The sequence below is a fragment of the Hylobates moloch genome, unplaced genomic scaffold, assembly GCF_009828535.3.
Source record: "Hylobates moloch isolate HMO894 unplaced genomic scaffold, HMol_V3 SCAFFOLD_24, whole genome shotgun sequence".
In the NCBI taxonomy this organism is placed as follows: Eukaryota; Metazoa; Chordata; class Mammalia; order Primates; family Hylobatidae; genus Hylobates; species Hylobates moloch.
This window is the reverse complement of record NW_026652299.1, coordinates 35,784,615-35,808,823: the sequence shown is the minus strand read 5'-3', so window position 1 is coordinate 35,808,823 and position 24,209 is coordinate 35,784,615. Positions and strand designations below refer to the sequence as shown.

General features: G+C 46.0%; 1 protein-coding gene across 5 annotated transcripts in view; it reads right to left on the bottom strand.

Moving 5' to 3' along the window:
* Positions 1-23,339, bottom strand: part of PLEKHB2 (pleckstrin homology domain containing B2) — a 45,008-nt gene extending 21,669 nt beyond the window's left edge. For 3 of the 5 annotated variants that reach the window (XM_032145821.2, XM_032145822.2, XM_032145823.2), the window contains exons 1-4: positions 23,249-23,339; positions 6,472-6,516; positions 1,632-1,784; positions 754-856 (exon numbers count right to left, since the gene is read on the bottom strand). In XM_032145821.2, coding sequence (XP_032001712.1) covers positions 754-856; positions 1,632-1,784; positions 6,472-6,508 — 293 coding nt within the window. In that variant the 5' untranslated portion in view covers positions 6,509-6,516; positions 23,249-23,339. Of the gene's footprint in view, positions 1-753; positions 857-1,631; positions 1,785-6,471; positions 6,519-13,830; positions 13,901-20,753; positions 20,830-23,248 lie in introns of those variants that run through there. The other 2 variants (XM_058434379.1, XM_058434380.1) reach the window with 2 other exon arrangements.
* Positions 23,340-24,209: the final 870 nt, after the last annotated feature.

The window sequence follows — 24,209 nt, the reverse complement described above, 5'->3', positions numbered from 1 at the left end:
AGATATGTATAAATCCTAATCCCCAGTACCCTCAAATGGGATCTTATGTGGAAATAGGATATTTGCATATGGAATCAAATTAAGATAAGGTCACAGTGAATTAAGGTGGGTCCTTAATCCATTATGATTGGTGTCCTTTATAAGAAAAGAGAATTCTGGACACAGACACAGCAGAAGAAGGCCATGTGACAACAGAGGCAGAGACCGGAGTGATGTGGCTGCCAGCCAAGGAACACCAAGGACTACCAGCAACCACCAGAAGCTAGGAAGAGGCAAGAAAGGATCCTACCCACCATCTCAGAGGAAGCAAGGATCTGCTGACACACTGATTCCAGACTTCCAGCCTCCAGAACTATGAGACAATGAATTTCTGCCATTTCCGTCACTCAGTGTTCAGCGATTTGTGACAGCAGCCCTAGGAACTGACAGTTTCCTTACTCTTTACTTTCTTGCTTTTCTGGTCATTTTATTTCAACTATGCCCGTTACCTACTGTGAATCTAATAAGGAAAGAGAGCATGATGAGACTGCTATTCCTTTCTGCCATTTTCACCACAATGGGATCAGCCCAGGCAGTCTCAGAGAGGCAGAAACTAGAATTGGAAAAGCGATTCTTGCATTTCTCTCACACATCCACTGAGTCCCTTATTCTGACACCTGAAAGAAAACTCCACTCCCATTCTTTTCATTTTTTGGTAATCAGAAGTTAAAATAGAAAATACTTTTTAAATTAAACACATAAAGTAAAACTTACAAGCAATCATCTGTGCTTTCTGCACAAAGACTAATTGTTTTCCCATCTCGACAAACAATCTGGAGCATGCAGTCTTTTGACTTTCCATCCGGGGGCTGAATATCTATGAAAAATAAGCAGAATAAAGGAACTTTTTTCAGGATTTCTTCTTACATTTTCTAAGAACTACCAGCTCAGAAAAGCAAAGGACTAGACAATAAATCAAGTGCTACGTCTATGAAAGAACCCTCTTCCTTTCCAAGAATGCAGAAAGAACATAGCTAGGCTGACTGACAAGACCAGCTGCAAAGACGACGTCCACAAAATATATTCGGCTCACTGCAACCTCTGACTCCCGGGTTCAAGCAATTCTCTACCTAGGCCTCCTGAGTAGCTAGAGTACAGGCACCTGCCACCAAACCTGGCTTTTTTTTTTTTTTTAGTAGAGTTGGGGTTTCACCATCTTGGCCAGGGTGGTCTTGAACTCCTGACCTCGTGATCCACCCACCTCGGCCTCCCAAAGTGCTGGGATTACAGGCATGAGCCACCATGCCTGGCCGACATCCCAGATTTTAAGCAATTGATTGGAGTCACCATCAAACAGAAGCCCATTTCTGAGTACAAAATCAACACAGTCTAGGGTGGCCTGTGCTTCTTGAGGTTCCCAGTGCTCTGGTTCCCTCTCCACGAGAAGAAGAGACGTGGACTGAGAAAACTGATTTGTCCCGACCATGTGGTTCACAATCTAAGTGCCTGGGGCCCCACCGTGGTCGCCCCTCTGAGATGGAGCCCTTCTTCAATCTGCTAATGAAAGCAGAACAGGGAAGGAAGAGGACCCAGCTCCCACCAAGACAGAGGAAGAGGAGAAGACAGAAGCTGGCCAAGTCAGGCCAGCTTACCCCGACATTCCTGCCCCGTGCGGATGTTGATGCAGTCCACTGGCATGTGGACCTTATCCTCGATATTCTGCCGAGTCTGGTCATCATAATAGATCAGGTGACCATCCGACCACAGATCAAACCAGTTCTTCTTCCAGCGCTTCAAAATAGTACCTAGAAAAAAAAAATAGTATGGTTGTTTTTTTTTTAGAGACAGTCTTATTATTTTGCCCAAGTTGGAATGCAGTGGCTATTCACAAACATGATCATAGCTCACTGCAGCCTTGAACTCCTGGGCTCAAGCAATCCTCCCATTTCAGCCTCCCGTTTAGCTGCGACTACAGGCACATGCTACCATGCTCAGCTTTCCAAATTTAGAAATCTGAAAGGTTAGCTTTGCGCCAAAAGAGCAAGGACATAGTCCTCCAATTCACAGCAGAAACAAAAAGAACTCTTCCCCTGGCCCCTTAATTACACCTATATAGAATTACCCAAAGCAGTCCCTCATAATGAAAGGGAAAGCAGAACACAGGGTGCCCACTTGTGCTTTAACAGGCTGCATGCAGCACACACTGTCAACAGAGAATGCTGCCAACCAACTTAGAAGTTCCAACACTTTCCGGTTAGGGTTTTTTTAAAAAAGCTTGCTTTTCAGCAAATGAAACATACCTAACATTTAATTCCTCATACAGTACTAAACTTTAAACCTCTCAAACTTCTCAACTTTCTAAATTTCCAAATATTGTCTAAATTTGCTAGATAGATAAGAAAATGCTGGACTGTGATGTCTCTATATGCAAATAAAAATAATACCTTCCTCTTTTGAAAAAACACATTTTGGCCAGGCACGGTGGCTCACGCGTGTAATCCCAGCACTTTGGGAGGCTGAGGCGGATGGATCACTTCAGGCCAGGAGTTCGAGATCAGCCTGGCCAAGATGGTGAAATCCCATCTCTACTAAAAATACAAAAAATTAGCTGGGCGTGGTGGCTTGTGCCTGTAATCCCAGCTACTAGGGAGGCTGAGGCAGGAGAATCGCTTGAACGCGGGAGGTGGAGGTTGCAGTGAGCCGAGATCGCACCACTGCCCTCCAACCTGGGGGAGAGAGCAAGACTCCGTCTCAAAAAAAAAAAAAAAGAAAAAACAGTTTTTTTCCTTTGTCCTTAAGAGCTTTCACAGATACTCTTTCCTACCATTTCCCACAGAAGCCCACAGTGTGGAAGGCCCCCCCTTCCTGATGCATACACTGGATCAGTGAGCACAGCAGGATATAGACCAGGCCCTGCCTGGCCTCCCATGCTGTGCACATCCTACTACCTCACGTATTTCTGTCAGCTTGAGCAAATTCAACCTTTCATTTGTGATCTTGGACCAGGTATTTAACTTTATAAAAGAGTAATTTCCTTGACTGCATGAAGGGAAAACCCCTGCAGTGGACTTAAAAGCCAGTTGTAGCTCTGGTCATCTCTTTACCTTCCTCACTTCCATTCACTGCCCACTACACCTTCTGTTCCTGTACACCTCACCCCGTTCTTGGCCAACACACACAATCCCATTTCATGTACTTCCCTTTATGTTGCCGTGCCTGCAACTGGTGTCAACCAGATATGTGTCATTCGGCTTTCCTGCCAGTATCAGGCACTCTCCTCACCAGGCGGGGTGTCCACTGCACTTGCCTAACTGACCACTAAGTGATACCCAAGCATCCACTTGATTGACTACCTGAGCTGTGCAGAAACTACCAAATAGGCTGGGCGTAATGGCTCATATCTGTAATCCCAGTACTTTGGGAGGCTGAGGTGGAAGGATCACCTGAGCCCAGGAGTTTGAGACCAGCCTGGGCTACATAGCAAGATCCCATCTCTACAAAGAGAAAAATAGCCAGACATGCTAACACAGGCCAGCAGTCCCAGCTACTTGGGAGTCTGAGGCAGGAGGACCACCTGAACCTGGAAGATCAAGGCTGCAGTGAGCAGTTATCATGCCACTGCACTCCAGCCTAGGCAACAGAGCAAGACCCTGTCTTAAAAAGAAAAAAAAAAAAGCTGGGCACGGTGGCTCATGCCTGTAATCCCAGCACTTTGGGAGGCCGAGGGGGGCGGACCATGAGGTCAGAAGTTCAAGACCAGCACGGCCAACATGGTGAAATCCCATCTACTAAAGATACAAAAATTAGCCTGGCATGGTGGCGCACACCTGTAATCCCAGCTACTCGGGAGGCTGAGGCAGGAAAATCGCTTGAAGCCAGGAGGCAGAGGTTGCAGTAAGTTGAGATCACACCATTGCACTCCAGCCTGGGCGGCAAAGCAAGACTCTGTCTCAAACAAACAAAAAGCCCTACTAAATAGAGCCACAGAAACACAGAGACAGGGAGTTCTGCCCAAGTATCTCACCTGCCATCAAAGCCCTGGCTGCAGACTCCCAAGTCAGGCTGTCCTCCAGAGGCCAGGACTGGGTCCCAACAGTATATGTGGCAATGGCAGGAAAAGAAGTCCTGAGGCTGGCTTTGCCTACATGTGACCACATCACATGTGTATCTCTGCTGCTCTACAACCTCGTGAATGTAATATATCTCACCTCGTTTTACTGGCATTGATACTTCTACTTTCAGGAAAGAAGGAAAATTAACCCATACGTATGGGGATGGGGTTATATACAGAGTAAGTCGTCTGAATACACACTTCTGAAACAACCATGGACCAGAACACTGGAAAAGTCTATGTGACTTATTTAAAGTACATCTATTTTGTGTACCTCACCACACTAGGCGTGATGGGGAGCACAAAATTGTCAAAAGGGTCACTGATCACTATGTTGACAGAGCACTTACTTCAAGTTGTGGTGGAAAAGGGAAAGCTTGCCCTCAAACAAGGGTGTGGCAAAGGACATCCGAAGGGCCAGCAAAGGAGGGCACACCCTCAAGGTCTGAGCAAGGGTCCCCATGTCCCCTGACCATGGGGAGGTTGAGACCAAAAAACCCAAGACTAGGAAACTTGGGCTAGACTCCAACAAGCCAGGACTTTCTTTGTGAAGCTAACATTACGACACCTCTGTCTATTCTAAGACTACAGGACTAACAGACAAGGGGACATACGGTTCAGCTCCAGGTTGGGAACATGGAACTAGTCACAGACACACAGGCTGAAGACCGGTCTCCAGGTGCATATGTCAGTGTTGAAATCACACAGTCCTGACTTTGAATGTAGGTTTGTCACCCATAGTTTACACTTAGACAAGTACCTAACCTCACTGAATCTCAATTTCTTCAACTGGAAATAATACCACTTACCTCTCATACAGCTGTTGTGAGAATTAAGAATATATACATAAAATCTATTTAACAGGAACACAATTCATAAACAACAGTTTTTATAAACCATCTCAGGTATGCCATCAATTCTCACTGGTAGACTTGACTTTAGCTAAATTTCTGAAAGTAACTCTCATAGATAAACTCAAGTCTCTGAACAATCAATGGTATGTGATACAGCTCAGTTTTTTACTAGAATCATAAAGACATGGTGGTCACTTTTCCCTTAACTTCACTCTTTCTAGTATAGCAGAATATTCTGCTTGCTCTTTTTTTAATAAATAAGACTGGTTCTTCCCACTTTAAAACACAGTATGAGGCTGGGTGCGGTGGCTCACGCCTGTAATCCCAATACTTTGCCTGTAATCCCAGCACTTTGGGAGGCCGAGGCAGGCAGATCACCTGAGGTCAGGAGTTCGAGACCAGGCTCAACATGGAGAAACTCCGTCTCTACTAAAAATACAAAATTAGCCAGGCGTGGTGGCATGTGCCTGTAATCCCAGCTACTCGGGAGGCTGAGGCAGGAGAATTACTTGAACCTGGGAGGCAGAGGCTGCAGTGAGCCAAGATCGTGCCTGGGCAACAAGAGCGAAACTCCATCTCAAAAAATAAATAAACAAATAAATATAAATAAAACACAGTATGAATCCCACCTGGAGTGACAGCCTCAGAGATAAGCAGACAGTGTATGAAAGATAGGTTTGCAGGGATAAGCCTAGGAAAGTGGATCTCAATCCCATAAAAAAAGAACTGAGTCTCTTCTCTAGTCCTTCTGGAGACACAAAAGTTTTGGTTTTAGATTAACTCATTGCCTCAGATCAACTCTTCAGCCACATAATTACAAAGACTCCAATATTTGAGAATCTGAGTCGCTGCTCAATCCCCAGATAAGAGAGGCAGAGAGACCAGCACCTCTGTTCCAGTATCTCAGCTGAGCTCAGTTAGATCCAGGCAGTCCCAGATCCATCATTAATAATAAAGCACGCAGCTGGGCACGGTGGCTCATGCTTGTAATCCCAACACTTTGGGAGCCAAGGCAGGCAGATCACCTGAGGTCGGGAGTTTGAGACCAGCCTGGCCAACATGGAGAAACCCCTTCTCTACTAAAAATACAAAATTAGCCGGGCATGGTGGCATGTGCCTATGAACCCAGCTACTCGGGAGGCTGAAGCAGAAGAATCACTTGAACCCGGGAAGCAGAGGCTGTGGTGAGCCGAGATCGCGCCATTGCACTCCACAACAAGAGTGAAACTCCATCTCAAACAAATAAATAAAATAAATTAAAATAAAAAAGTAAAGCATGCTAGCGAGGAGAGCGAAAGCAGCAGGGACTGCCATTGTTTCCTGGTTCCTGTCAACTCAGCAACCAAGGAGGAGCTCCGTGGTGTGCAAGACAGTTCACAGAGATCTAGGAATGTCCAAGGGGAAACTCAAGGCCACAGCACTCATAAAACTTCGTTATTTGCTTTTAAACATGATCAACTTTAAGCAAACAGAAATAGAGATTGCCCTTCGGCAATGCCGATCGCAGGCTGCACATCCTGTACTCACTCTGTCGCAGCAACCAGCCACTCTTCACAAACGCCATCTCTTCACCTACAGAACAAAAACAGGCAGGTTCAAAATCATACCCAGAAAGAGAATAGCCTGTCCGGCCCAAGTCTCTATCCTTATCCCCTTCAGCATCAGCTGAGGAAGGGCCCAAGGCCATTTTAGCTCAGTACCTCCCTGGCATTTAACAAATACCTCCTCAGTGGGGTTCATGTGCCCCGCACTCTGTACCCTCCCTTCCTCCCACACTCGCCTTCAGCCTCACCACCCAGCCCACCTGACTGAGTCCAACACCACTCAACAAACATAAAGCAGCCCCAGGGACACAGGATTTAGCTCTGTCAAGGACATGGGGGATTCTCGTGGCTTGCTGGAGCCCTGAGGTGCCTACATTTGGCATTCCCAGTGGGGTCCACATGGCCCAGGCAGGGGTGCTGCACTGGTGTCAGCAGTGAGTGACATGGAGTGGCCAGGTCAGGGCAAAAAAACAAAAGTCATCAAGAAAAAGGTTCATAAAGTCAACTCCATAAAAATTTAAATCTTCTGTGTGGAAAAAAAGTTAAATGAGACTTTTAAAGTGATAAATTAGAAGAAACAGTCACGGCTGGGCACGGCGGCTCAGGCTGAGGAGGGTGGATCACCTGAGGTCAGGAATTCGAGACCAGCCTGGCCAACATGGTGAAACCTCATCTCTACTAAAATTACAAAAACTGGCTTGGTGCGGCAGCTCATGCCTGTAATCCCAGCACTTTGGGAGGCCGAGGCGGGCGGATCAGGAGGTCAGGAGTTTGAGACGAGCCTGACCAACATGGTGAAACCCCGTCTCTACTAAAAATACAAAAATTAGCCGGGTGTGGTGGTGCATGCCTGTAATCCCAGCTACTCAGGAGGCTAAGGTAGGAGAATTGCTTGAACCCAGGAGGCGGAGGATGTGGTGAGCCGAGATTACACCACTGCACTCCAGCCTGGGTGACAGAGTGAGACTCTGTCTCAAAAAAAAAAGAAGAAGAAGAAGAAATATTCATAACCATATGGCAGCAAGGAGCTTATTTCCTTCACTTACAAAGTTCACACATATCATACAGAAAAGCCAGTAATTTAGCAGTTCACAGAAAAAAGAACACACAGGACCAACAAACTCGTAAAAAGACACTGAATTTCCCACTCAATTCAACAGCTACAATTCCAACTGTACAGTTAACTACTGTACCTATCAGGTGGGCACAAATGAAAACCTCCAAGATGCCTAGCAAGGGGAAAGCACAATGGCAGAAAGAAAACTGCTGCAACCTTTCCAAAGGGAAATTTGGCAAAATCTATGGAAACTTTAATAGTTCGTATACTTTGCCCCAGCAATCTCACTATGACTAGGAATTTGCCTCACTGAGATATGTGCAGAGGTTCACCAACACAGATATATATATATAAACACTCGCTGCAACATCACATATACTGCAGAAGCGCACCAACATGCCCCACGATGGAGGACTGCTGAGCGGGTACCTCCACACAGGACAGATCACCAGGCAGGCAAAGCAGAGCAGCATGTGCTGCAGGCTGCCTCCTGGGAGGAATCCTAAAACCTGTGGAAGATGTGTCTCTGGAAACAAAATGAGGCCATTCTGCGTGTGTCACAGAACAAAGAGGGTGACTGGTCCCATTACCCCTTCCTGTACTGTTTGAAATAGTTAACAATTTGCATGCTTTTTTTTTTTTGAGATGGATTCTTGCTGCGATGCCCAGGCTGGAGTGTAGTGGCGCGATCTCAGCTTACTGCAACCTCCGTCCTCCAGGTTCAAGCAATTTTCCTGTCTCAGCCTCCCCGAGTAGCTGGGACTACAGGAGCATGCCACCACACCCAGCTGATTTTTGTATTTTTAGCAAAGACAGGGTTTCACCATATTGGTCAGGCTGGTCTCGAACTCCTGACCTCAGGTGATCCACTTGCCTTGGCCTCCCAAAGTGCTGGGATTACAGGCATGAGCCACTGTACTCAGCCCATTTTATTTTTTGAAATCAATAGTTATTATCTGGAAGCTGAGACTATGGGCCACTTTTGTTTTCTGTTTTTTTGTTTTTTTTTGGAGACAGAGTCTTGCTCTATCACCCAGGCTGAAGTGCAGTGGCGTGATCTCGGCTCACTGCAAGCTCCGCCTCCTGGGTTCACGCCATTCTCCTGCCTCAGCCTCCCAAGTAGCTGGGACTACAGGCGCCCGCCACCACGCCCAGCTAATTTTTTCTTGTATTTTCAGTAGAGACAGGGTTTCACCGTGTTAGCCAGGATGGTCTCGATCTCTTGACCTCGTGATCTGCCCACCTCGGTCTCCCAAAGTGCTGGGATTACAGGCATGAGTCACCGTGCCTGGCCTTGCTTTAGCTTTTTTAGGTATTTCTTTAAGGCACTAAGGTTTGTAAGGTTAGCAAAAGCCCAAATGGGCACCTCAGAAGAACAAATGAGTCTCTAACGTAGCTCCTTCCCCATATCTAAGCATGGCTGACTTCTCATCTTTCTCCAAACCTTTAAAAAGAGTGCCACAAGCCTCAGTCACCCCATACTCCAGCATCTCCAAAATCATGCACGCTGAAGCTTCTTGCTCTCTTTGCAGTTTTTTTCAATTCATGCTATCTGTCCTTACCAAGAAAGGAAATGTTTTTCATTTTTCCCCAATCTTTCTCCACCACATTTAGGTTCTCAAACATACAATCCCCAGCAAACAAAAGCCAGTCTCCCTGTCTCTCAGACGATGTGAACAGGGAAGCACACTGTTGCTCACTGTGCTGGCAGCCACCTTCTGACCATGAGGAACCAGCTGGGGGCAGCTAACCCAGAGACAGCAGAGCTCACACTGCTGAGCCACTGACTTCACCGACCCCAAAACCCACCCTCACCCAAGACTTTCTACTAAGCAGAATGATGGGTTTACCACTTAAGATGGTTGAATTTGGTTTCCTGCAACTTACAGCCTAAAATATCCTAAAACAATCATTTTACTTCCAAAAGGATTTGAGGCAGAGAACTACCAGCATCATATTTTCATTAAACAAATATTCTTAGAGCACCTAACTTGTGTCCAGCCTTGTCCTAGACACTAAGGATACGGCAGTGATCAAGCCAAAATGCTACTCTCATGTAGCTTAGTACAGCAGAAGAAACAGGCGAAACAAAAAGGAAGGAATGTTGTAGACAGCATCACATCTGTGCAGTGGGGTTATTAACCCAGAACACAAAAAAATGAGAGGGCAAAGCACGTATGCATTCACGTCAAATCCTAGATATTTATACTCATACTACAGCTTCCTGCATCCATAATGTGAATTCCCAGTATATTTCATACAAAAAAAATAAATGAGAACAGGCTAAAAATTACTAGAAAAGGTACTGAGAACTACCTAGTCACAACAAATACAAAACCTGATTGAAACACAGCCATACAACTTCGCTGGTGGTTACGGGACACTGTGAATATAAAAATGTGGAGTAACAGAAAGGAGTCTCCTGAACTTCTGTGGTCAATTTCTTTACATTTCTTAGGGGTTGTTTTGTTTGTTTCTTTGTTTGTGCCGTCGCCCAGGCTGGAGTGCAATGATCTCGGCTCGCTGCAGCCTCCACCTCCCAAGTTCAAGCAATTCTCCTGCCTCAGCCTCCCGAGTAGCTAGAATTATGGGCGTGTACCATCACACCCAGCTAATTTTTGAATTCTAAGTAGAGACAGGGTTTCGCCACGTTGGCCAGGCAATCCACCCGCCTCAGCTTCTCAAAGTGCTGAGATTACAGGTGTGAGCCACCATGCCCAGCCTTCTAATGGTTCTTGATATTAATTTGGCTACATTTGCTATCTTTTTTTTTTGGACAGAGTTTAGCTGTCACTCAGGCTGGAGTGCAATGGCACTATCTAGGCTCACTGCAACCTCCACCTCCGAGGTTCAAGCAATTTTCATGCCTCAGCCTCCCAAGTAGCTGCGATTACAGGTGTCACCACACCCAGCTAATTTTTATATTTTTAGTGGAGACAGGCTTTCACCATGTTGGCCAGGATGGTCTCGAACTCCTGACCTCAAGTGATCTGCCTGCTTTGGCATCCCAAAGTGCTGGGATTACAGGCATGAGCCACTGCACCTGGCCGATAAAGAGTTAAAAGAGACTTTTAGGTAAAACCTTAAGGATCCAGAGATTTCCTGGTATCTCGGAGTATTATGTACTAATTGTGTGGGTCAACATCTGATTTGCCACATGATATGGTTTGGCTCTGTGTCCCCACCCAAAATCTCATGAATTGTAATCCCCAGTGTTAGCAGAGGGGCCTGGTGGGAGGTGACTGAATCATGGTGGCAGCTATCCCTGTTGCTGGTCTTGTGATAGAGTTCTCAGGAGATCTACTTGTTTATAAGTGTGTTCACTCTCTCCTACTGCCACATGAAGACATGTCTGCTTCCCCTTCGCCTTCTGCCATGATTGTTAAGTTTTCTGAGGCCTCCACAGCCATGCCTCCTGTACAGTCTGCAGAACTCTGAGTCGACTAAACCGCTTTTCTTCATAAATTACCCAGTCTCAGGTAGTTCTTTAAAGGAGTGTGAGAACAGACTAATACAACGAATGTCGTGCCTATGTTTTCTTTGGTGTTTCCTTGAGGTTAGCCTGGGTTTCTCTTGCTTTTCAGGCAGTTGAGTCTCAAGGTATGGCAACAAGGAGAAACTGAACAGCAGACTTGGGAATCAATTCGGGCCACTTGAGTAAGATTCAAAAAGAAAAAGGAAATGGAAATGTCTACATCTAGAGGACATTATAAACATATCTTTCATGTGCCTATATAAAATAAAACTATTAGAGAAAGGGGAAATCAGATTATGAGACAGAAAAGAACTTAAACTGGAATTAGCAACAGAAACTCTTGACTTTTTAAAAGAGTAATTCCTCTGCTGACTCAAGTTGCTTCTTATCTCATGTCATCCTGTCTCTCTCTCCTCATTCTGTGGAACAATCTCATGTACCTCCCAGAGCAGATTTTTATCTCTAACACTAGTCTCCTCTAAAACGAGCCAGTACTGTTTGAAAATGAGCTAGTTACAGTTTAGGGGCAGGGTATCCTACTATCAAAAAGCACAGATGCTTTCAAGAGTGCCTTCAGAAAGTGTCAAGAAGCCACTCAGCTGAAGAAAGAGCATCTAATGGCTAAATTGTGACACAAGTGTAAAATTCAAAGTAAAAATTACAGTCCATTACAACCAACTAAGGGTGAAAGGTACCCTGGGTATAAGATGATTAAAATGAGATATATTACAGTAGAATGTGTTAAAAGACATAACTTCTGGTCGGGCGTGGTAGCTCATGCCTGTAATCCTAGCACTTTGGGAGGCTAAGGCAGGTGGATCATGAAGTCAAGAGATCGAGACCATCCTGGCCAATATGGTGAAACCCCGTCTCTACTAAAAATATTAAAAATTAGCTGGGCATGGTGGCGCATGCCTGTAGTCCCAGCTACTGGGGAGGCTGAGGCAGGAGAATCACTTGATCCCGGGAGGCGGAGACTACAGTGAGTTAAGATCATGCCACTGCACTCTAGCCTGGCAAAAGAGCAAGACTCCATCTCAAAAAAAAAAAAAAAAAAGACATACTTTCTGATAATGGTTTGGCTGTATTCCCACCCAAATCTCACCTTGAATTGTAATAATCCCCACATGTCAACAGTGAGGCCAGGTGGAGATAATTGAATCACGGGGGCAGTTTCCCCCATACTGTTCTCATGGTAGTGAATAAGTCTCACGAGATCTGATAGTTTTATAAATGGGAGTTCCCCGCACAAGTTCTCTTGCCTGCCACCATGTAAGACATGACTTTGTTCCTCATTTGCCTTCCACCATGATTGTGAGAACTCCCCAGCCATGTGGAACTGTGCATCAACTAAACCTCCTTCCTTTATAAATCACCCAGTCTTGGGTATATCTTTATTAGCAGCGTGAGAACAGACTAATACAGTAAACTGGTACCAGTACAGTGGAATGCTACTGTAAAGATAACTGAAAATGTGGAAGCAACTTTGGAACTGGGTAAAAGGCAGAGGTTGGAACAGTTTGGAGGGCTCAGAAGAAGACAGGAAGATGTGGGAAAGTTTGGAACTTCCTAGAGACTTGTTGAGTGGCTTTGACCAAAATGCTGGTAGTGATATGGACAATAAGGTCCAGGTTGCAGTGGTCTCAGATGGAGATGAGGAACTAGTTGAGAACTGGAGTAAAGGTCACTATTGCTATGTAAAGAGACTGGTGGTATTTTGTCCCTGTCCTAGAGATCTGTGGAAGTTTGAACTTGAGAGAGATGATTTAGGGTATCTAGCAAAAGAAATTTCTAAGCAGCAAAGCCTTCAAGAAGAAGCAGAGCATAAAAATTTGGAAAATTTACCGACTGATGATGCCACAGAAAAGAAAAACCCATTTTCTGGGGAGAAATTCAAGCCTGCTGCAGAAATTTGGATAAGTAACAAGAAGCCCAATGTTAATCACCAAGACAATGGGCAAAATGTCTCCAGGGCAGGGCTGGGCCATGGCTCACGCCTGTAATCCCAGCACTTTGGGAGGCCGAGGCGGGCGGGTCATGAGGTCAGGAGATCGAGACCATCCTGGCTAACACGATGAAACCCTGTCTCTACTAAAAATACAAAAATTAGCCGGGCGTGGTGGCAGGCGCCTGTAGTCCCAGCTACTCGGGAGGCTGAGGCAGGAGAATGGTGCAAACCCAGGAGGCAGAGCTTGCAGTGAGCTGAGATCACACCATTGCACTACAGCCTGGGCCACTCCCTCCTGAAATGCAACTAAGAGAGTTAAAGAGAAAACAAGGCATGAATCCACAAAGAGAACAGCAGCAGACAAAAGCAGATGAGATACAACATTTTGAAGGTCCTAAGACAAACAGACAAGTGGCAGCTAACATAAAATATGGCCACCTCTACCTTCTTATGTGCTAACAGAAGCCAAAACACAGCAAGCCAACTCCTGCCACATAAAAATAGACTCAGAAATTGGGGGTAAGAGAGAATTCCAAAGGTGGGGAGAAATCAGAAGAATTAATGGAAAGTCTTCAAAGGGGTCACTAGGCACCCTACCCATGCAAACAGGGACCCTCCCTGATCCTGAAGATGATGCCTCTGGAGACTGGGCGTGGCCACACTACACACAGCTCAAAGTGACAGGCCACACTTAGAAGAATATAGTCCATGAAAGTCAAATTCTCCATCTTCTTCCTTACTTCTCAGACTCTAGCTCAGAGCAAAGGCACAGTCCCAAGAGGAAAGGCTCACTGATACTGACAACTGGGTGTTCTGTAATGAAAAAGCCAAACTTTGCCTAACACCCTCCAGGGAAACTCACCAAGAGACAGACTTGAAGCAAACACAGACTTCCAATCAGCTTTTCAGTACGTCTCTTAAGTAGGAATACAGAGCAAGCATCATCAGTCTGAGTGGAAAAAAAATACTGTTTTTCCTCTGCTCTGACATCACAACAATCAACATAGAAGACTTCTGTGACCAAATGTGTGGGGGTTTCTCCCCACATACCAAGCAAGAAATCAATCATGCAGAAGGCCCATGCACAGTGTCGCACATCTGTAATCTCAACACTTTAGGAGGCCAAGGTTGGGGGACTACTTGAGCTCAGCAGTTTGAGACTAGCCTAGGCAACATGGTGAAACCCCATCCATACAAAAACATACAAAAATCAGCGGGGCATGGTGGCACACACCTGTAGTCCCAGCTACTCGGGGGCTGAGGTAAGAGGACCACTTGAGCCTGGGATGGGGAGATTGCAGTGAGCCATGATCACACCACTGCGTTCCAGCCTGGGCAAGAGTGAGACCCGGTCTCAAAAAAAAAAAAAAAAAAAAAAAAAAATTCTTCGGCGAACACCAACTAGGTGTCCTGCAATTCAACTGTCACACTATCTACGTGGAGATAGCGTCAGATCCCACAGGTTGAGGGCTCAGTCCCACAAGACTGGCCACCCTTCAGACACCAGCTACAAGTCAGGGCCTCTGGAACATGTGGTCAACTAGCTTTAAGTCAGTGAGAAAGAAAAGTAGCTCAGAGCAATCAAGAACACACGGACATACCACCAGCAAAATTTAGAAAATAGGTCTTTAGTTACCACAGCCCCAGCCACGCTCAGGGTTAACTGTTGAAAGGGACTTGGGGTTTTTCTAATCTTCCCTTTCCTGTAGTTTCCAGACAAGCTGATAAATTACCAAGACGGTTACTACAAGTTACACAATGTGACCCTCTATCATTTTCTTCATGTTCCTGGAATGTGTGATACAAAGAACAACATACAGCCAACCAATAGTTTATGTTCAACTTAGAAACTGCCCCTATTTTTGCCCTTTAAAATCCCACTTGTAACTGTTGCTACTCGAAGCATATATTCAGAGCAACTTGAATCTATGCTTCCCAGGTTGCTGTCCTCAAATCTGGCCTAAATAAACTCTCTATTTATAGTAATTTTTGCTTTAGTTTCTTTCTTTAGGTCTATTAGAATTCCCACACCTGCCTGTGTTTGATTAATTTGCTAGAGCAGCTCACAAAATTCAGGTAAACAATGACTTATATTTACCAGTTTATTATAAAAGGTATTACAAAGGACACAGATGAAGAGATGTATAGGGCAAGGTGTTAGTGTTCAGGCCTCTCCAGGCACACCACCCTCCCTCCAGGAACCTCCAGGTGTTCAGCTATTCTGCAGGCTCCCCAAACCCAATCCTTTTGGGTTTTTATGGAGGCTTCACTACATTAGCATGATTGATTAAACCAACAGCCATTGGTGATCAACATCACCTTGAACCCCTCTCTCCTTCCTGGAAGGTTGGGGGGCAGACATGAAAGTTCCAACCCTCAAATGCCGCAGAGGTGTTTCAGATGACCAGCCCCCATCCTGAAGGGAGTCTGCAGGCCATCAATCAATCATTAGCACACAAAAAGACATCATTTTGGAGATTTTTAAGGATTGTATTAAATAGGAGTTGTAAGGCAGGAAATGAGGTCAAAGACCAAATAAACATTTCACAGTATCACAGTCGGACATTGGAGAAAAATCTAGACCATAAAAGACAGAGATTAAAGAAAATAAAATTTTCAAGGAAAAAACCTCACAAGAATCAGAGACAATGCTGGGTACAAAAGAAAACTTTAAAAATATTACTTTACAGCTGGCCACAGTGGCTCACGCCTGTAATCCCAACACTTTAGGAGGCCGAGGAGAGTGGATCACTTGAGGTCAGGAGTTCGAGACCAGCCTGGCCAACATGGTGAAACCCCGTCTCTACTAAAAATACAAAAATTAGCCGGGCATGGTGGCAGGCTCCTATAGTCCCAGCTACTCAGGAGGCTGAGGCAGGAGAATCGCTAGAACCAGGGAGGCAGAGGTATCAGTGAGCTGAGATGGTGCCACTGCACTCCAGTCCAGGCGACTGGAGTGAGACTCCATCTCAAAAAAAAAAAAAAAAAAACAAGAAATAAAAGGAAATATTCAGAGCTCTCAATTAAAAATAATAACCAAAATTAAAAATTCAATACAAGAGTTGAAAAGATCAAGATGGAAGAAATCTCTCTGAAATGAAGAGTTAAAAAAAAAAAAAAAGACCAAGAGATGGAAAAAAATTAGAGGATGAGCCTGGAATATAAAATATTCTGCTGGCCGGGCACAGTGGCTCACACCTGTTAATCACAGCACTTTGGGAGGCCGAGGCGGGTAGATCACTTGGGGTCAGGAGTTCAAGACGAGACTGGCCAGTATGGCGAAACCCCATCTCTACTAAAAATACAAAAATTAGCCAGACATGGTGGCACGCACCTGTAGCCCCAGCTGGGCAGGAGAATCACTTGAACCCGGGAGACGGAGGTTGCAGTGAGCCGAGATCGCACCACTGCATTCCAGCCTGGGCGTCACAGCAAGACTCCGTCTCAAAAAACAAATTCTGCTTATAGGAGAATTTCATAAATAAACCACAGAGAAAAGAGCAGAGAAATAATACTATAAAACCATTTCCCGCAACAGGATAACACATTTCTAGATTCAAAAGCTCCAATGACTGTCCAGCATGATGAATTTTAAAACATTCTCTGTAGGGTAGGATGACTGAAATTTCAGAACATCAAGGACAAAGAAGAGAACCTAAAAACTTCCCAAAGAAAAAAGCATATATAAAGGATCAACAATCAGCAAGACACAGGACGTCTAAAGCAATACCTTCAAAATGCAAAGGGAAAATTATTTCCAAGCCAAAATTCCATACCCAGTCAAATTATTAATCAAGGCCAGGCATGGTGGCTCTTGAGTGTAATCCCAACACTTTGGGAAGCCAAGGTGGGAGAATCGCTTCAGCCCAGGAGTTTGAGACCAACCCAGCAACACAGTGAGACACTCTCAACAAAAAAATAAGAAGTTAGCTGCGCACAGTGGTGCACGCCTGTAGTCCTACCTACTCGGGAGACTAAGGTAGGAAGATCGCTTGAGCCCAGAAGGTAGAAGCACAGTGAGCCATGAATGATCACGTCACTGCACTCCAGCCTGGGCGACAGAGTAGGACTCGGTCTTCCACTGGCAGGGGAGGAAATTCCCAGAAAGGCAGCTGTGCAGAAGGACTAGGGAGAAAAAAAAAAAAAAAAAAAAAAATCCAGACTGGAGCAGGACCAAGTACTACAGGGGAGAAAAAAAAGTAACTGACAAATTTCCTACAAGTTTTTGACTCACTGGTGGATTGAAGAGTTTTACAAGGCAGCAAAAGTCTTCTATGATCAAAAGTCAAAAGATTACATGTAAATCAATAGCAATTTTACCATATCCACAAATACTTTTTTTTTTTTTTTTTTTTTTGGAGACGGAGTCTCGCTCTGTCACTCAGGCTGGAGTGCAGTGGTGCGATCTCAGCTCACTGCAACCTCCACCTCCCGGGTTCACGCCATTCTCCTGCCTCAGCCTCCCGAATAGCTGGGACTACAGGCGCCTGCCATCATGCCCAGGTAATTTTTTGTATTTTTAGTAGAGACAGGGTTTCACCGTGTTAGCCAGGATGGTCTCGATCTCCTGACCTCATGATCTGCTTGCCTTGGCCTCCCAAAGTGCTGGAATTACAGGTGTGAGCCACCACGCCCGGCCAAAATACTATTTAAAAAAGTGCCAAAAAATGGTGAAAATAGTTGTCTATAGTTTAAAAAAGGGGTGGGCAAGAGCTTGATATATATATTTTTTTATTCTAAGGTTTAAAGCACTATTTGGCTTTTTTTTGGTTTTGTTTTGAGATGGGAGTTTCGCTCTTGTTGCCCAGGCTGGAGTGCAGTGGCACGATCTTGGCTCACCGCACCCATCGCCTCCCAGGTTCAAGCGATTCTCCTGCCTCAGCCTCCCAAGTAGCTGGGATTACAGGCGCCCGCCACCATGCACAGCTGATTTTTATACTTTTAGTACAGACAGGGTTTTACCATGTTGGTCAGGCTGGTCTCAAACTCCTGACCTCAGGGGATCCACCCGCCTCAGCCTCCAAAAGTGCTGGGATTACAGGCTTGAGCCACCACGCTTGGCCTATTTGGTCTTTCAATCTATGTACATGTATTACTTTGATAAATGTAAACATGTAAGCAATAACCTGAATTATCTTCAACTATACCAAAACAACAAAACAACCTAAATTAATCTGCCTATTTGAACCTTCCAACAGTTCTCTGCTTTCGTTTTTAAATTGGGGAGAGAAATTAAGAGAGTATCTTTAGAAACCAAAAATCATGAAGTATGATTTTGATCACATTTTATTTTGTTTTTGTAGAGACGAGGTTTCACTATGTTGCCCAAGCTGGTCTCGAACTCCTGGGCTCAAGGGATTCTTCCATCTCAGCCTCCCAAAGTTCTGGGATTACAGGTGTGAGCCACTGCAGCCAGCCTATCATATGCTTTTGAAAATTCACAGAACCTAGTGTTTGGGTATAAGCTTTAGAGTTAAAAGACCTATGTTCAGATCCTGACTCAGTTGGACAAGTTACGTTTCCAAGCCTGATGTATAAAATGAAAATTCCCACCACCTACTTGACAGGATGTTTGGAAAATTGGGTGAAATAATATATAAGTAGTTGGCATGGCACCTCACAGTTACTAGAACTCGATAAATGGTAGCTGCTTTGACAGCAATTGTTACTATTGACTACTATTATTACTATTACTTATTTTCCCCCTTACCAAAATTTGCCTAAAATATTCTAGAACAAGCTATTAGATTTTTTTGCAATTTTATTTTTTAGTGCATCAGCTATCATTAGTGTTAGTGTATTTTATGTGTGGCCTTCTTCCAATGTGGCCCAAGAAAGCCGAAAGATTGGACAGCCCTGCTCTAAGAACAAGGACATCAAGCTGCTTCTCAAATGCCTCAGAAGACTTCTGTTTGTTTGCCTTAGCATGCTGAATTTCACACCATTCCATAACTTAATTCAACATTTCACTATTTATATCCCGGAGCAAAACTAAATGCATAAACTAAAACTCATCAGATAAACACTAAGCCCCAGCTGCTGGTCTCTAGAGAATAAAACACCAGCACACTAGCTGCAAAAGAACCTTATTTTTATGCCAATAAAACCTATACAAAGCTTTAAAATGTAAGCCATATTCAACAATTTAAATTATTTTAAATTTGAATTTGTATCTCTTTGAAAGCATTGAATCGAAACAGACAACAGATGGACAAAAAATACTGCCTTTGGAATCTGACAGTTTTTTTTTTTTTTTTTTTTTTTTTTTGAGACGGAGTCTCGTCTGTCGCCCAGGCTGGAGTGCAGTGGCGCGATCTCGGCTCACTGCAAGCTCCGCCTCCCGGGTTCACGCCATTCTCCTGCCTCAGCCTCTCCGAGTAGCTGGGACTACAGGCGCCCGCCACCACGCCCGGCTAATTTTTTTGTATTTTTAGTAGAGACGGGGTTTCACCGTGGTCTCGATCTCCTGACCTCGTGATCCGCCTGCCTCGGCCTCCCAAAGTGCTGGGATTACAAGCGTGAGCCACCGCGCCCGGCCTGGAATCTGACAGTTTTAAGCCTGAAGACTACTTTGCCTTCTACTCACTAGTATGACCTTCAGCAAGATTCTAAATCTCTCTAAGCCTCAGTTTTCTTACCTGTGTGACAAGGCACAACCAATTACATCATGGGGTTACTGTAACAATTAAAGGAGATATGTCCAAACAGCTCTGTAGTAGATGGTCCAAAAGTGAGAACTGGCCAGGCGCGGTGGCTCACGCCTATAATCCCAATACTTTGGGAGGACAAGGCAGGTGGATCACCTGAGGTCAGGAGTTCGAGACCAGCCTGACCAACATAGTGAAACCCCATCTCTATTAAAAATACAAAAAATAGGCCGGGCGCGGTGGCTCACGCTTGTAATCCCAGCACTTTGGAAGGCCGAGGTGGGCGGATCACCAGGTCAGGAGATCAAGACCACGGTGAAACCTCGTCTCTAATAAAAATACAAAAAAATTAGCCGGGCGTGGTGGCGGGCGCCTGTAGTCCCAGCTACTTGAAGAGGCTGAGGCAGGAGAATGGTGTGAACCCAGGAGGCTGAGCTTGCAGTGAGCTGAGATCGCCCCACTGCACTCCAGCCTGGATGACAGAGCGAGACTCCGTCTCAAAAAAAAAAAGAAAAGAAAAAATACAAAAAATTAGCCGAGCTTGGTGGCACACGCCTGTAATCCCCAGCTATTTGGGGGGGCAGAGGCAGGGGACTCCCTTGAACCCGGGAGGCAGAGGTTGCAGTGAGCCAAGACTGCGCCATCGCACTCTGGCCTAAGCAACAAGAGTGAAACTCCGTCTCAAAAAAAAAAAAAAAATGAGAACAGGCCGGGGGCGGTGGCTCACGCTTGTAATCCCAGCACTTTGGGAGGCCGAGGCGGGCGGATCACGAGGTCAGGAGATCGAGACCACGGTGAAACCCCGTCTCTACTAAAAATACAAAAAATTAGCCGGGCGTGGTGGCGGGCGCCTGTAGTCCCAGCTACTCGGAGAGGCTGAGGCAGGAGAATGGCGGGAACCCGGGAGGCGGAGCTTGCAGTGAGCCGAGATCGCGCCACCGCACTCCAGCCTGGGCGACAGAGCGAGACTCCGTCTCAAAAAAAAAAAAAAAAAAAAAAAAAAAAAAAAAAAAAAAGTGAGAACTGCTACAATTACATTACTATTTTGTTCCAAAAGCTGGAATTCAGGGTTAACTGTCTACAACTCCTCATGATATCCCACTTCTCTAGCTCTCTTTAGCTATAAAAGTGGCTTCCTTATGAAAAAGGAAGAAAACTCATCTCTGTTCTTCAAGGGCAACAATGGAGAGTCAAAGAGATGTCACAGGTACATTCTGAAACAGAACGGAAAGAAGGTTGGGTGACCCATCAACATGTGGAGGTCAGTTCCCACGCACTGGCTATTTCCAGTTGGGAACCACTTCTTGACAACAAGCACCATCAAAGGGCAGACAGGCCAAGAAAGCAAAGAGGCAAGAAAGTTCAACTTTCCGTTTCCATGATCCACTGTGGAAGCAAATATACAACCAACAAAACAACTGGGTCAATGAGCCCCCGCTTTGGGAGCATTTTTAACAGTGTGTTTTGCAGTTTTTGGTAGTTAGTGTTATTAATAAGATAATTCTTTAATTTCTTTAGACAAACAGAAGGCAGGCAGAGGAAAGGAGAAAGAAAAATATTAATGCAAGCTGAAAAGCATAAGCAAAGCTTTCAGAAAGAGCTGAGAAAAACCTCCACCTTCCCAAGGAGTAACACCACAAGAGTATCTGTCCTCTCTATACCACTGCTGTACACATTTAATCAACTCAGTCCTTGAGAATAGCAGGCAATTAGGCCGGGCGCGGTGGCTCACGCTTGTAATCCCGGCACTTTGGGAGGCCGAGGCGGGCGGATCACGAGGTCAGGAGATCGAGACCACGGTGAAACCCCGTCTCTACTAAAACTACAAAAAAATTAGCCGGGCGTGGTGGCGGGCACCTGTAGTCCCAGCTACTCGGAGAGGCAGAGGCAGGAGAATGGCGTGAACCCGGGAGGCGGAGCTTGCAGTGAGCCGAGATCGCGCCACTGCACTCCAGCCTGGGCAACAGAGCGAGACTCCGTCTCAAAAAAAAAAAAAAGAAAAAAAGAAAAAGAGAATAGCAGGCAATTTACTTACAGAATGTACCAATGCCTTTAAAATATAATGCTAGCAAAGAACTGCTGTCAGGTTCTGAGTTCTTCTCTGCAGCCTTCTTCAATAAGCATTTACCGACCACCTACAAAGTGCCAAACACTATGCTGTTTATTAGGGAAACCCTGCAACACAGTTTGATTCTTGTCCTCGAGGAGATCAGTACGAATGGGGAAGAGTCGAGTAAAGTGATCACCACCACAGAGAGTAAACAGCAGGCACAAATGAAGCCCAGACAAGCTCCAGTCCTATCAATATCCAGCCAACCAGCCCAGGATTAAGAACTTTCTGAACCTAGGGAACACTCCTGAGCACAACTGAACCGGTCACAGCAGTATTCCCACACCCCACAGGTCCTTAGGCAGACACACCCACTGCATGGGCACAGACGCACAGTTGTGTCTGTGCATACATGTTTTTGTATGCATTTTTGGTCATTAGTTTAGTCAACAAATACTGAGGGCCATACTAAACAGGCAGTTAACAGTGCCAGCTCGGGTCCTAATTCCTCATGTGACTTCAGACAAGTCACTTCCTGCATTGGTACTGGTTCATATCAAAGGCCACAGAAGACCTTGGAATATTCCTCCCCTCAGCTGTCAGCCCTCCTCCCTCGGTGGTGGTTCCACCCTTTCCTAAGCACTAAAAATTTAAAGGCTGAAACCATGAGTCAGTATTATTTTGAATTAACCATGTTCCTTTAATTTTTTACAGTGACCACTGCACATCATTCCTTTCCTCTACCCACCCTGAATCATCGGAAATTTACTATTCGCTCATTTATTAAGCCTTTCTATGTGAACCGGTCTACATTTGAGATTTAAGCGGGGTGGCGGGGATCCCTATGCAAATCCCTGACCTCCGGAGTTTTCAATCTAGTTGAGTAACAGAATCAAACATGAAGAGAGATATGTAAGATAAGGAAGGTACACCAACCACTTATGACTAAAGACACTGCAAGGCCAAGAGCAGGTGAAATGCAGCGGAGGCGGACCGCACCGCGAGGGTAAAGCCTCAATGCCCCCCAGGACTTAAGGAGGGGAGACCTCTGGGCAGGAGAACTGAGAAGGCAAGTTCCCTGGAGCACAGGGAGCAGCAGGAGTGGAGATCGGACGCCGGTAGACCCCAGGCGGCGGGGCCGCAGCAAGTCCCGGCAGTCAGACGTGTGGGACACTCCCGAGCGGCCAGAAAGAATGCAAGGCGGAGGCCGCAGTCGGGAAAGGGGGAGGGTCCGCGGGGCCGGAGGGGAGGGGCTCGGCGAAAGGACCGGAGGGGGACGCCGGGGAAGCGATGGGAGGGGGCCTGAGAGGCCGGGGGGGCCCACTGGGAGGGCTCCCGAATGGGCTGCTCTAGGGAAGACTAAGAGGGCGGACCTGGGGAAGGTCAGGGTGGTCCAGGGACGTGGAAGGACCCGTGGCCAGGAGCTTCGGGGAAAATTAGGGTGTGGGGACGCCGGGGAGGTGGCGCGGTGCGAGGTCCCCTCGGAGGGGCGCGAGGCTGGGCGGCTCTAAAGGAGAATCTGGTGAGGCGCAGGCCAGAGGGGTAAGGAGCTAGGGTCGTCTGGACTAAACAAGGACACTCACCTGCGAACCAGAGTAGAGAACGCCAAGACGCCGCGGCGATTTCTTGCTTTCTAGCCTTCGACTGCCGCACGCCGGGCGTCCTGGCCGCCGTTCTGACGTCACGCCGCGGCCCGCATGCGCGGCGGGCCCCGGCAGGTGGGGCGGGGTGTCTGGGTGGTTTCCTGAGAAACGGGACAGAAGTAGGCCGGGGGCGTCGGTCTCCCAGGAGGTCGGCGCTTCCACTAAAAGGAAGTGTTACAAAGTGAGATCCTGTCTTAAAAATATAAAAATTAAAAAAAAAAGAATTGTTAGCACCCTAATTTTGGTTTCTAAATACCGCTCTCTAAAAATAGGGCCAAGGCGCCTTAGAGAAATGGGCGACTCTAGGACCCGGGCGCAGAAAGCTCCAGCTGAGCCGGGAGCGTTTTGTAGGCCAGAAGCTCGAGGTGCTCAAAAAACTGAAGGACCGGGCGTCCAAGGGCGCAGGCGTCTACCCAGAGAGCTCCCTGGGGCCGCGCCTGGGAGAATTTGAGCAGCAATATAAAGTACATTGCATTAAGTTATAACCTAAAGTATAAAACATCCCAGAGCCTGTGCTGATATAAATACGTGATTAAATAAATGAGGGAGAAGGGATAATCTTCCTTGCAGAGGAATTCTAATAATATCTCATCCAGAGGGGTGTGGTAATCTGTCCGCACCCACCCTGAGTGTGGCCTGTGCCTGGGGACGACCTTTCCAAGAGTACAGTGTGGAAAGAGGGCTGTAGAGCCACTCCATGTGAAAATCAAAGTAATTAGTCACTGCACTTGCCCTTGACATGATGTGATTAAAAAAAAAAACAAAAAACCGTGACCTCAGTCTAACTGAAAGATAAACATCAGACAAATTTCATTTGTGGGATATTCCTCAAAACACCTCATCAGTACTCCTCAAACTATCAAGGTAATCAAAAGCAAGAAAAAAACTGAGACACTGTCAT